Source organism: Schistosoma haematobium, chromosome ZW (assembly GCF_000699445.3).
Source record: "Schistosoma haematobium chromosome ZW, whole genome shotgun sequence".
Taxonomy (NCBI): Eukaryota; Metazoa; Platyhelminthes; class Trematoda; order Strigeidida; family Schistosomatidae; genus Schistosoma; species Schistosoma haematobium.
In genome coordinates this window covers 19,291,342-19,304,614 of record NC_067195.1, presented here as the reverse complement: position 1 = coordinate 19,304,614, position 13,273 = coordinate 19,291,342, and the positions used below count along the sequence as shown (strand labels likewise).

Below are 13,273 nucleotides of genomic sequence, written 5' to 3'. Positions count from 1 at the left end.
TGCTGGAAGAGCCATGCTATGGGAGATCCATACGAACATAAAACATTGCGGTTATAAACGTATCACGATAATTGTACCAGTGAATTCCACAGACCTTGTGATGACCAGTTGAGAGTTAATATGAAACTAGTCATGAGCAACCTCAAACACTACGAGGACAAAATCTTAGTAATCCGCACGCAATCTACTTCAACAAAATAGTAAGCAGTCCACCGTCGCTTTTCATCTTGGATCACCATGTCTAGTATCCAGATGAGACGAGATGCCGCGAGCATTACGACACATATCAATGTATGTACCGACTCGGAAGACCCCAGAATTACGACCAAACCTCAGAATGACTAAAGTGAAAGCATTCGAAAACATAACTTGTGTCGTTTTATTGTAATAAGTTTTACTGCGGCAACCAAATGCTTAACTGAAAATTTAGGATAACAGAAAATAAAAAAATAGCATAAACTGAGTTAATAGTACATTCCGTAGAATGAAGCTAAGGCCCAGTTGGAAGCGATGATAAAAGCATATTAAAAATCAATCACAGGGGAGCTAAAAAGAAAGTTTTTGATATTATTCAGATGTAAAGTACATGCTAGAATAAAAAGAGCGCATAAGACAAACGACCAGCTGTATTTTGTTTACCACTGATGCAGTGAACACAAATAGAGTCCTCGATTAAACAGTACTTTGGAGCTTCCCAGATCCGACAGTAGAAACAAGTGAAAAGGAATCGGAGTTCATACTATAGCATTATCATGAATCGGGATGGCCTATTCATTTGGTCACGTTACTACGCTGGAAGAGCAAAAGCTTTGCCCTTAATAACTGAAAAATCACGTGGTTAGATAGTTACATACCTCTAGTTATGTACAAGTAGAAAAAATCGCAATATAGTAAAGTTTGCAAAACACCCGCAGAGATGGCTATCAAATCGTAATAGTTCTGGACATAATACCGATATATCCAGTTGAGTATGTACAGACCACGGTAAGAACCAAGCGAAAATAAGTAGTGAGAAGTGATGGTTTCTGCTTCTCCAGTTTTGCTAATAAGAAACAATTGTGGCAGGATGGCAACTGATTCCAAATATATGGAGAAGGTCCACAACAACTATGGTAAGGTTGAGCACTATTTATTAAGACTTGCCTCAATAATTTGGAAACGATGATTGACAATCAATGCTAGTAGAGCGCATGGAACAATAAGGAACTCCAAACGAAACGTGTCATGATTTCCATCATATGTAGCCTTGAATCTAAAATATATTAAATACAATGTCGCATAAGATGAAAATATGAAGATGATCTTTGCGAGAGAATTGTATAGAGACACATAAGATGTCAGAAGATCAACATAACGTGTGGTGAATACAATAGCGAATGCAATTTGACTACGTCCTGACAGACCTGAAACGTAGCGTTGGTTGCGTTCATCGAACTATACCTGCACAAGATCGTGTTTTCCAAATCTTCAGTAGTAAAATTATAATAGCTGCAAAATGTGAAGCATCTCCAAGAAACCGGAATATATTCATGATAACAGTAATCTGGTAAGCACGACGCCAGGCTAAACTCAACCAACGCTAAAACTAAGTTCTGCTGAGATGGACCTATTTAAACACATCTAGTAACCAACATCCAATACTTTTATGACGTGCTTGAATAAACCAATTGATCTCTTTGAACTCTCTTGTTGTTGTCTCAGCATGTTTACGGGTCTTTGATAATCTCCGGTGGTCTGTGGTTTAGCCACAACAATACACTGATTCAGGTCTGTTTGGGATATGTTTGTGGGTTAGTATATCTTGTAATCTGAGTATGTGAGTTCTTCTGAACTCAGTAGGGCTTCTAAGGCCAGCCGCTATCATTTCATCAGGTGAGATATCGGTTTATTGAAGTGTAAGCAATAGTAAATAAAAATTCAAGTACAGAAGTGTGAAGAAAAATGATGGTCAAAAAAGTAGATTAATTAATCAATTAAAAATCCACATGGTGTGAACAGACATAAGTGCAAAATCTGTAGGTAAAGATGGATGATTGGAACAAAAGTAAGGATAAACCGATGCTGTTTGATTGTGATAACGGTAGGTTAGTTACGAGATGCCCATCAGGTACAACTAGTCCAAGTAGAAGATGGCAATCCATGGATGAGTACGTATTTGTCAAGTCTGCTCTTAAAACTATCCTTTGAGAAGTCTGTGATCATCTCAGGGGGGAGAACGTTTCATATAGCTAGAATTTATAACGAGTAAAAGGTAGGAGTAGACCTAGGCTTCTCCTCGTGTAACGCAGTAGTAAGGTTTGGAAGGCATATTTGTGCAGTGACAACTTGCAAGTGTGAGATCACCCACCATTCTCACATGGCTCAAATAGAATAATCTGAAGTGCTAGGGTCTACCTTTGTAGGACCTGTTCACTACTCCCATCACCTACTTAGTTCCCCACCTCTGTATCTGGTCTACTTTTATGTCTTTTTTAAAGGGAAGAACAATGACGTTGTGGACTTTCAGGTGAGGTCTCGAGTACTTCTAGGACAGTATCAGAAATAATTCTGGGGGAGGATGTCAAGCCTCCTCCGAGTAATTTAAAGAGCAACATTTGCTCTGGTTCCATCCTTGGTGAAGTTTGAGCTGTAGTGCAAGATCTCTGGTTTGCAATCTTGGGTCGTGCGTCACAGGGCTGGTTACGAGTAAATTTCCATGGTATGTGTAAGTTGTTTGCATTTTGTAGGGTTAAACCATAATGTAACATTTTAACATGTTAAATTTTTTTCGGGGTCCTCTGGTAGTCCAGACGAACCCAAATCCCTTCATATGGACCTCCAAGTCTCAGTATCGTCAGCTTGTGTGACGGTGGATGACCTAGTTTCATTTACGAGTTCCTTAATAAAAGTTAGAGAGAGGAAAGGTCTAAAAATGACCCCCTGTGAAGCCCTCGATGTTGAGACCTTCTAGCTAGCGTGCAGCTAGATACGGAAAATCCGGTTTTTAGGTCGTTTCGAAGCCGTAAAAGGAATGAGCAGGTGAAACCCTTCTCTGCGACCTTTGCTTTAAGGGGTGCATGTGGCACTGTGTAAAATGCCTTGATGATGTCAAGAAATGTCTTGTGGACTGGTACCTCTTGTTTTCTACAGGTTTTCCAGCTTTTTCATACAAAAAGAGGGCTGGATATCCAGGACCCTGGTTCTCTGATCCTGTGTTGGTCCTCGTGATTGTGTTCTGTCCATGTGTTACCTCATCAATCATGTATTGGTCCTCTAAATGTAATGCGGATAGTTTGTAGCAGTCTTGTTCTTCCCTAACTCCTTCCGTGAAGAACTCAGCGGGAGCAGACTGTCTCCATTATTTTGGAAGTTGCTATGACTTTAGTGATTTCCTGAACATGTCACATACCAGTGGACTAATGGCTTTCACTTATTACTATAGGGCTACAGGGTGGTTGTGGATGGACGTAAAGATTTGAGTGTTTTTAGTACTTACCCGGGAGTCCGATGAATATGCTACGATATAGCAGTGCTAATCATTTTATAACGAAAGTGATTGTATCAAAACGACTAAAGGGGGAATTCTTCGTTCGGCTAAGAAGCGTTTAGAGTCTTCAGAAGTCATGTATTATCAGGTAAATGATCATCAGTTATCTATGGGGATTAAGTCGACGAATATTAGAAACTCCATCTTTCAAATTCTAGATGCCAATGATTTCAGTACACACAAATAATAATCAAATACAATAACAAAAACCAAGTGAATTCGTCTCGACTTCCGTTATTGATTCTAATGCTAACGACTATATTCTAGAGAATATAGAGTCTATATATCAAACAGCCATACGGATACATTGTGGAGCTACAGAAAAGACGTATAAGATATTACAGAAATCAAGTAGGCTTTGAAGGTCGTGGCATCTGCACTAACGGATGATTTCTTACGTAGATAATTCCACAGTTGATTTAGTTTTCAATCCTCATGCTCTTGCTAAAACATGTTGATTTTAAGCGGTTTGCAGACACTATGATCATTGTTGAATAATATTTGTGATTCTTGTTGTATATTTGTTGGATGCTGTTGTGAAAAAGGTGCTGACTTTCAGAGTTTCGATGATGATATTAATATTGTTGCGTCCTTGTCGATCATATAAAACTCTGACCTAGAAAATTTATAGGATTCTTTAGAGTTTTCGTCGAGTGGTTAATAATTACCTAAAGGAATTTTTACTGTTACGCAAGACAAATAAAATGAAGATTTCAATGGATTTATGTCTAACGAAAGATTTAATTGGCGAACTCGAAAAGTTTGTAAGCTGTTTTAGACAGGAGTTTAGGTCCATATTCAGTGAATGTGAATGTCCCTGGAAGTCCGAGGGTATGCTTCAAACGAATCTGGGTCCAACTGGCGTTTTTTCCACCCTGCCATAAACTCCTGGTGAGACAGGTGGAAGTGCATTATTTCATACATGTCAAGAGATAAGAACGTCTCCTTGATTCTAGAGGGAGCATAGCCATTCACTCATATATTTATTTATATTGGAAGAAGTATTGCTAAGCAATGAACTTGATGGTCCGTTAAAAAATCAGATGATGCAGGTTGTGTAGCATACTGAAGATGTTGTGACGACAATGTTCTGTTTGAATTGGATCACCCCTGCCTCAGTTTTCAGTCTCTGTAGATCATGAGCGTTAAATTAAACCTTGTATTTATCAACTGGCTTATAAATAGTATCTCTTACTCTTCAGCATTCACCCCTTCGTTTTCTGTCATATCATCCCCTAACCTGAACAATAAAAAGAATATTCAGTAAGTGCCGAGAGCTTACGCAAGCCTACATCGAAACTTCTTTGTTATTCGCCATCAAACTATGAGGAACAGATTCCCGGCAAGTGCAGTAACGCTATAAACCGGTCCAAAATTCTAGTTGATGATTTACTCTCCAAATGTTGTTTTTGTCACCTAATAAATATCAGTGTGATTGCCAACGACTTATACAAACAAGGTCTGTTATTTACATAATCGGCTGTTAAATAAAATAGAACCTTGGAACTTCTGTTTACTCGCTTAATTATTCACTATCTCATTTTTTACTTGCAAGTATCCGTTTGTGTTCATATTTACTATTATTATTATGAATGGTGCCCAGACACATCAGATTTTTTTTCGCTCTCTCCTTTCTACATAGATTTTGTTCCTGCTCATCCAGAGTTTTTAGCTAAAAACACACTATCTTGTATTAGGCTTATATAAATGAATTGGGTTATCAATTCATTTTTTCTCTACTATGTATATATAATCCATGCCAATTCATATTACACGATCGTTTCTTGCAATCGACTAAGATATTACTGGATAAACCCTTATTCTACTACCAAATTGTATTATATTAACAATTTATCATATCGTTTACACTTATTGTGTTTCACAAATATACCAAATTATTTACGCATTTTTGTTTTCTTTCCCCCGCTTTTTTTTCTTTTCGACATTCTCCTAAGTACTACAAAACCTGTCTCAATATTACGAACGTTATGAAAACATCAATGAGACCTATCTAGTAATTTTATCTATGGAGAAACCAGAAAAGGATTCTTCTCGGCTGTTAATAAGTTGTTTGTGAGTAACAACGATAGTGTGTCACATGGTAAGTGTCCTTGCCTGTACCACTTTGTTATATTTGTAGTTCTGGGGTTTTTGACAGTGACTCATGTTGATGATATGTGTCTTCTTTTTGAAGCTAGAGAGAAGAGTTTGCAGATGGGTCTCATTGAAGACTGTTCACAGAATTTAACTGTCACAAAACGTCGACAGTAACATTGTCCTGACATATTAGATATTCTTTTTATCTCTCCTTATCCTTCTAAACATATTTAATTTCTGATTGTCGTTTGAAATTAATTGTGACTTTCATAGCATCATTCTTAATTATTATGTTATATTTAAGTCGTCGCTGATTGCTGTGCCGGAAAAAACCGCTGATCACTTATACTCGGAACGAGAGATCCCTGCAATTCCCGTGATGAGAAAGTAAGAACACAAAACTGGTATAAGTGATGATTTATTAGCCCCTAAACACGACGACGAACGATGATCAAAATAGTCTAAAATACACTGGTTTATATATTGATTGTACATCCATTTTGATTATTAATGTGGATGAAATCACATATATGAAAAAATACTTAGAGTTATAATATATCACTTACTGAGTATAGTTCATGTCAATGGAGTACAAGAATATCGTATATTATACAGAAGAAAATATCATACGACAAAAGAAAACAAATACTACCGTGAATGATCACATTGAATTAGAATGGATGTAATGTTGAATAAAACTCATAATGAATAAATCAATCGAAAATTGATTTTTTTTTTTCTTCCCATCATATCAGAGATGCTATTACATAACATACGACTTATCAAAACATCTTGTAGTTGGATAAGCTAAAACATAACCAAAAACACAGCTTTAAGAACTATTAGAGAACTTTCTTCTCTTTTCAACTTTTCACTTTTACATTCAATAGGTAAGACTTCAACCCTTTCAATAAATTACTGGAATTAGTAATCGCACGCATACGATTCATGTCTGTTTTGATAGTATAAGTTACTAAAATTCATTCAGTTTAAACTATAAGTGTAGTCGTTTTAAATTACATTAACTTTCATAGCATCATTCTTAATTATTATTGCACAAATGTTTATACTAATATCCGTTTCACTCTGTATACTATTACATAAATCTGCATGTATTTATCGAATTGCACTAAAGGATTTATTTTATTTTTCTAAATTGTTGGTTTACATCAGAGGTCGATATTTATTACACAATTATTATTATCATGGTTGAACCTTTTCACTAGGTGTCCACCTCTTTTCTCTCTCTTTTTCCCTCCTAAATAAATATTATTCTTAAGATTACGAAGTTTGTAATTAAGACAATAACTTGTGTTACATTTAAATTAACTTCTCAGACTCGTTTTATCTTCACTATGCATATATGACTCATATATGTCGATATTTGGTAATCCATTGCACTTAATTGAAACTTTCATAGCATCACTCCAAACTATGACTGCACAAACACTTATTCTAGAGTAATATCTTACTGCAATAATAAGTTATTTTTTCTTAATTATTTTTTGTTACTAATTTGACGATATATATATAGTCGTTTATTCATGTTCTGTGCTCATAAACAGGCCTATTAAACTATTTGCGTATTTTACGTCTCCTTTATCTCTATTCCCTTATTTTCTCCATTTCCTTATTTAAACTCAATTCAATATTCTTCCCAATTACACAGACTTAATTTATTATTATTATTATTATTATTATTATTATTATTATTATTATTATTATTATTCTATTATCATTACTTTCTTTTTTCAAATATGGCAAGTATAATGCTAACATAATTGAAACTTGTGTATTATTGAATTTTTGAAGAAACCTGAAATGGTTTCTTCACAACACTTATGTACCCATACGATGTTTGTGAATAATAATAATAATAATAATAATAATAATAATAATAATAATAATAAATAATATATTCTATATGTGTGAAGTAAACTATGAAATGTAGTTTGACTAGCACGAATCTCAGGGAGAGAATGTGTATCAATACACTTCTATCTAATCTCTTATGACCGTACCCAGGAAAATTTCAAGGACTGACAAGCTTCATGTGCCCACTGTTGTAAGACTTCTCTGATTGTTGAGTCTGATGGGTCTGAAGTCATACAATTGGGTTCTTAAGTGCTGCAATGTACAAACATCGTTGACATGGAGATGCTTTTATACCTTCCGAATGACAATAACAGCTTGTTTAACCTTAAATGTCACAAAAATGGAAGAACTTGTGGTATTTTATCAAAGTTACCAGATTACTAAGTTTTTTTTGTTACTATATTCTCGATGGACAAGCCTCAATTATTTCTGACAAAAAATCTCGTTTCCGTGTTAAATCCAAATATCTAGAATTTCGGTAGAGAGGGTACAACTCAGCAAGCTGACAACCATAAACCCTAATTGAGGTTGAACCTCACAAAACGTGTTTCTTAAGGCATTCTCTGAAAATATAAATCATTCCAAACTTTCAGAATTGTGGTTATACGGGATTTAGGTAAGAATGAAGTGGAATTTTTCAGGAGTGAAGATAAACAAATCAAGCACAAAAAAGAACGTGACAGATATTCCGAAATTCAATGAGTATATTTCACACAAGGATAGATTAGGAAGAGTTATGTGTTTCCTGCTCTTTTATGTATCCGAAACATCAATCATCTGCTTCAGAAATTATATCCACTCGCTACTCGTTAACACAATTAAAAAAGAATACCTTTGTTTCTTTGATTCCAAATGTTCCTACGAGTTGAAACGCCCATTGCAAGAGCACGTGAATTTATAAAACAGAAGGAAGTGTTAGAGTTTACATCTTTAGACACACCCCACAAACATTGAGAGTAAAATGACTATATATCTTGAACAATACAGTTCTCCGTTATTTACTTGGAAATGGACATGACAGTGGATTTTTTCAATATTTTGAAATGTGCAAAAAAAAGAATTATTCGAAGTTATGAGGTCAGCAAAAGATTTTAAACTAAGTTATGCATCTAAAAAGACCTCACTTCCTAGCAATTTGTTAAGTAACCTCTTATTCTTCTTATTTAAGCTCTGTTGATCGTAACATTGACAACAAGTTTTGTAAATGATGTCACGTAGTCAGTAACCTTAGTTTCCCATTCTTAGAAAATTCTAGTCTTCATGAATTTTAGGGTGTGGGTAGTAGAAGTGAAATTAATTGAATTCGCATTATTCTTCTACAATTAGTGCAGTGAAATTTATAAAGCAGAAGAATTGTACGGAATATTTAACTTTGCATAGTAATTTGACAAAGAAGATTCGCTTTATTGCCGTGAACTAGAATTATTCTTTCTAAAACTACATAGAAATATAAACCACACACATATATGCAGTCAAAAACTATGCTCATTAGTAAAACATCAGAGGTCAATCTGTTCTATTTGCAATCAACTAATGAAAAATTTCGAAAGAGCATTTTATATTCAGGGAAGTATATGAGTTACCAAAGCACTATCAACTTTGAGCTGTCACCACTCGATTGTTTAGTGTAGGCGAAGTTGTAATTCTCACTAACAAAGAAAAATGTTTATGCATTCTTTATTCTTACCTGGAAAATATCTGTTGATTCATCTATTATTGTTGTTAACTTAAAAAAAATGGTACTGAATACAGTGTATGCACTAGAAAATCTTAGATCTGTCCAAAATGTACTGCAGTGGTTTAGAATCAACGGGTGTACAAATAAAGCAGCGCGGCATGTACGCGCGTTAAGTTGTTGTATTATATTCAGAATGAAACGCATAACTATTTTTCGAAGCAGTTACGATTTTACGCAAACAACACACTATCCAACTTTATTTTTATCTCTTATCATTCCCATTAGTTTATTGTTGTTAGGTATTCATCTATTTATTTATTGTGTTTGTTTAATTAATTTCATTTGTCTTGAACCATTGTCCTTTCATCAATATCCTAAATCTTAGTTTTATAAACTTTATGCCGTAACCACCCAAATGATTACCCGATTCCAGCAGTCTTACGGTCCTTGAACAAACGCATTAACTTATATTTAAGACAAAGCAACTCCCGAATAACTGTCGGATTCACAAGGACTAATGCGAATACCTGTAATAAGTTCACACAGCTGTAAAACTCAGCCCCACTATCACTCATGTATAGTTTTACGATTCAACTGATTTGCAACTTTTGAGACATATATTGTGTGTCCCTTTAATTTGCATTGGCTATGATGAGTGTATTTTATCTTATCAACAAGTAGTAATCTTGATAATCTTCGGTAGACTAAATGGGGAATGCGTATATATGAAATGCAGATAATGGATGAATTGGTAAATTCCGAGGAGCTTTCCTAATTCTGCTCCAGTCTGTATTAAATTAAAATTTATTTGAAACATTAGCAGGATATGTTTTTAATTATCCAGTTTACTAAGTACGGTTTGCAAGTGAATAAATATATCTAATGAAAACATGGTGTTGAAAACTATTTTTAAGAAAATGATTGTACTACATCAAGATTCAATCCAGAAGTTCACTTTTTTAGATTAAGAAAATGTATTTCAAATATATTCAATATTAAGGAGTAATAACTTACATATCCAACTCACTCATTTGTGATAAGATAGCTGAGCAATAAATTATCATGTGATATTAGGTGGTTGGGTTTTGTGCTAGTTGACCTCGCCAGTTTTCAGTACATGTAGTCTTGAGAGAACTGATAACCTCTAGTGGATTCAAATCCGCGTCAGCCAGTTTTATTGAGTAATTCACATAACGGTTGAACTCCTTTTGGGGTTGAAATATTTACATTGGTAAGTCACCAATCCCTGATCAACCAATATAAACTGTCACATGTCTTTATAACCTACATGTTAGTAAATTTCAATTGATTCATAATTCAGTTGGTTAAGTTTACTTGTCAAACAGAACCATACCTTTTCGTTCGTATATACTTATGACATACAATAGATTAGTAAACTTGAATATTTGTCATCTTCATACTTTATACATATCAATCATTATTGAATATTTTATAGTTTCCCATCGTAATATTTTAATTCTTTCAGTCAAACTGCATGTATAAATACAATAAAGGGTAAATTAATAAATCGTAAATCATCAACTTTGTTAACATCATTTGAGGATGTATACTTTGTTTGTCTGTTTGTTTGTTTTCCTTCTAAAAATATCAAATTAGGGTGTGTTGATAACAAATAACAGACAGATGAAAAATTAAAAAAACTCGTTATCATGTTTATTTTCCTCGAATTTTCAAAATAATCCAATGAAGCTGATACTGCTTAATTACCATACTTTTTTTTTTTTAAAAAAAAAAGAGTGAAAACAAATGAACCAAAAAAAACTATGCAGATAAACAAGCGTGTTTAAATGATCTCAATGTATAATGTAATAAAGTGAATAACAAACACAACACTAACAACATGAACAATGTGCTCTATTAGTTAAACTATATTCATCCTAAATTAAGCATAATAAAACTTGAATAAATAATTGTTATGATTATTTGTTAAATTCTTTCTTATCATGATTTTAATTCGTAAAGGAAAAAAAGAAACGTATTTTAACAAACTAGAATAATTAAAATGAGGTTCAGTGATCTTGCTGAACGATTTCGTGACTGAATAAATAAACATAAAAGTGTAATTAACGGTCTGATGACGATAATAATAATAATAATAATAATAATAATAATAATAATAATAATAATGAAAATGTAATAAACAGAAGTATGTCCACTGAAATTTAAATAGTTCTAACTACGAAACACTAAAAATAAACCTGGTTTTTATCTCTTTATGTTTAACTGTTCAAAATAAAATGCATCTACCTTGTAAAGCCCTGTTAAAATAAATAGTTACACACATAAATTATATCAGAAGGGGGTTTGTGAATATTACAGTAATTTCAATGTTTGAGATCATGAGTCAATTGAAGCTAGATCACCGTGGAAAACTTGGAAGCATTGGACGGCCGTTTCGTCCCATTGTGGGTGTAGGAAGCAATTTCCTACAGGTTCAACTCTAAGCTATTCCCTAAACTGTCGAACACAGAGTCTTGGTTCAGCCAAAGTCAGAACAAGTAAGCTATTTCGCTGGATAAACTTTATCTGTTTCTAAAACATAAATTAACACCATTAGTGTACAAAACAAACAGTACAGTGTATTAACACAGAGAAAAACAGAGACATCAATAACATACCGAACAGTAGCTAGAGGATAAGAACAATGAGTCAACAAAGCAAATATTGTTCTATAATGAACATCAAATTGTGATTGGTGAATAAACAAGACACAGTCGTGCAAGGCCAAGGAAAGTTAGTGTGGTGGTGGGCGTTTCACTTTATTATTGGTGGGTTTGTTTATTGATAGCATTTTACAGTGGGACTCCTCAGAAGTGCGCATCCACGATCTCGCCCCTCGCGAGATTCGAACCCAGGACCTATCAGTCTCGCACCAGGCGCTTAACCACTAGATCACTGAGCCAGCATCCAGCGGATGTTAATGTCTAACTTCAACTAATCCACGAAATTAAGCAATACATCCACCATTGTCATCATTGAGTTACTATCCCACAATAGACCTGCTTGAACTCCACTGGTCATTGCTTCTCACTAGAACTCCAGGACGAAACGGCCGTCCAGTGTTGCCAGGTTTTCCATAGTGATCTAGCTTCAACTGACTCATGATCTCAACCACTGAAATTACATAAATTATAGTTGAAAACAGAACCTCTGTTGACTCAGAAAAATAAGTAGATCTGTAGTGTTAGTCATTAGTTTTAGCCCATAATATATCTTATTCTAGTTTTCGGACATTCCATTCTATTCATTCTACTTAAGTCATATTTTGACCTTGTTAATTATTCGCTTATTAGCCTTGACTGTTTTCATATGAGCGTATATGTGTGTACACTTCATGTCCCATGACTCACACATGTCTGTAGTTTATTTTGTCTGCCTATAAATATTGAGTAATGCCCGGCTTGAAATGGAGTTGGCTTCCCAGCCGTCTTCCATACGTGTCATTTTTGCTTTGCTATATTTCATTCGCTTCATGTACGAAATATATGTATTCTCAAGTCAATTCTCGTTATTCGACTTATTTAATTCCGTTATTGGATAACGCGATTTAAGTCGACGATGATATACGAGAAAAGGCGATGACAAACAACCATACAATCTAAAATGGAGTCGAGAACCACGGGCCACTAAAGATCCTTACTTTATTTACACACACTATACGTGTGTAATGTGTCGTTATGGATTAAAGAACAAGAAAATGTAATTAAAAATTTTGTTTAAATATTATTGAGTTGGTTCCGTGGAGGTGAGTTTTATTTAAAGTTGGCATTCGTTAGAAAGTGACCTCAATTAGAATACCTCTAAAAAACTAGTACGCATTGAAACTCTATAGCCATATTCGCTCATGAAAACATCGAGGATCCAACTCTGGACATTCTCTTCTTGTGGGTAGCCCTAAACTATTGGTATTTAATGTTTCAGATTTTTAACTTCAGTCGATTTAGTAAACAACACATGATACTCAGACTAGACAGATTGTAGTTAGCGGGGGTGGAGTCGTTCGGGACTCACGTTACACCTTGTTTGTAACTCCCCAAGCTGGATGTACCAAAACGAAAGAAGCACGTGTCTTGGAT

At 34.5% G+C, this 13,273-nt stretch overlaps 1 protein-coding gene across 1 annotated transcript; it reads right to left on the bottom strand.

Annotated features, from left to right (window-relative positions):
• Window positions 1-222: 222 nt before the first annotated feature.
• Window positions 223-1,531, bottom strand: KDELR3_3 (ER lumen protein-retaining receptor 3; the record flags this gene model as incomplete). Its single annotated transcript, XM_051218682.1, has 4 exons — window positions 223-341; window positions 855-1,107; window positions 1,144-1,403; window positions 1,441-1,531. 4 exons carry the CDS (start codon window positions 1,529-1,531, stop codon window positions 223-225), a joined length of 723 nt encoding a protein of 240 aa, XP_051070625.1.
• Window positions 1,532-13,273: the final 11,742 nt, after the last annotated feature.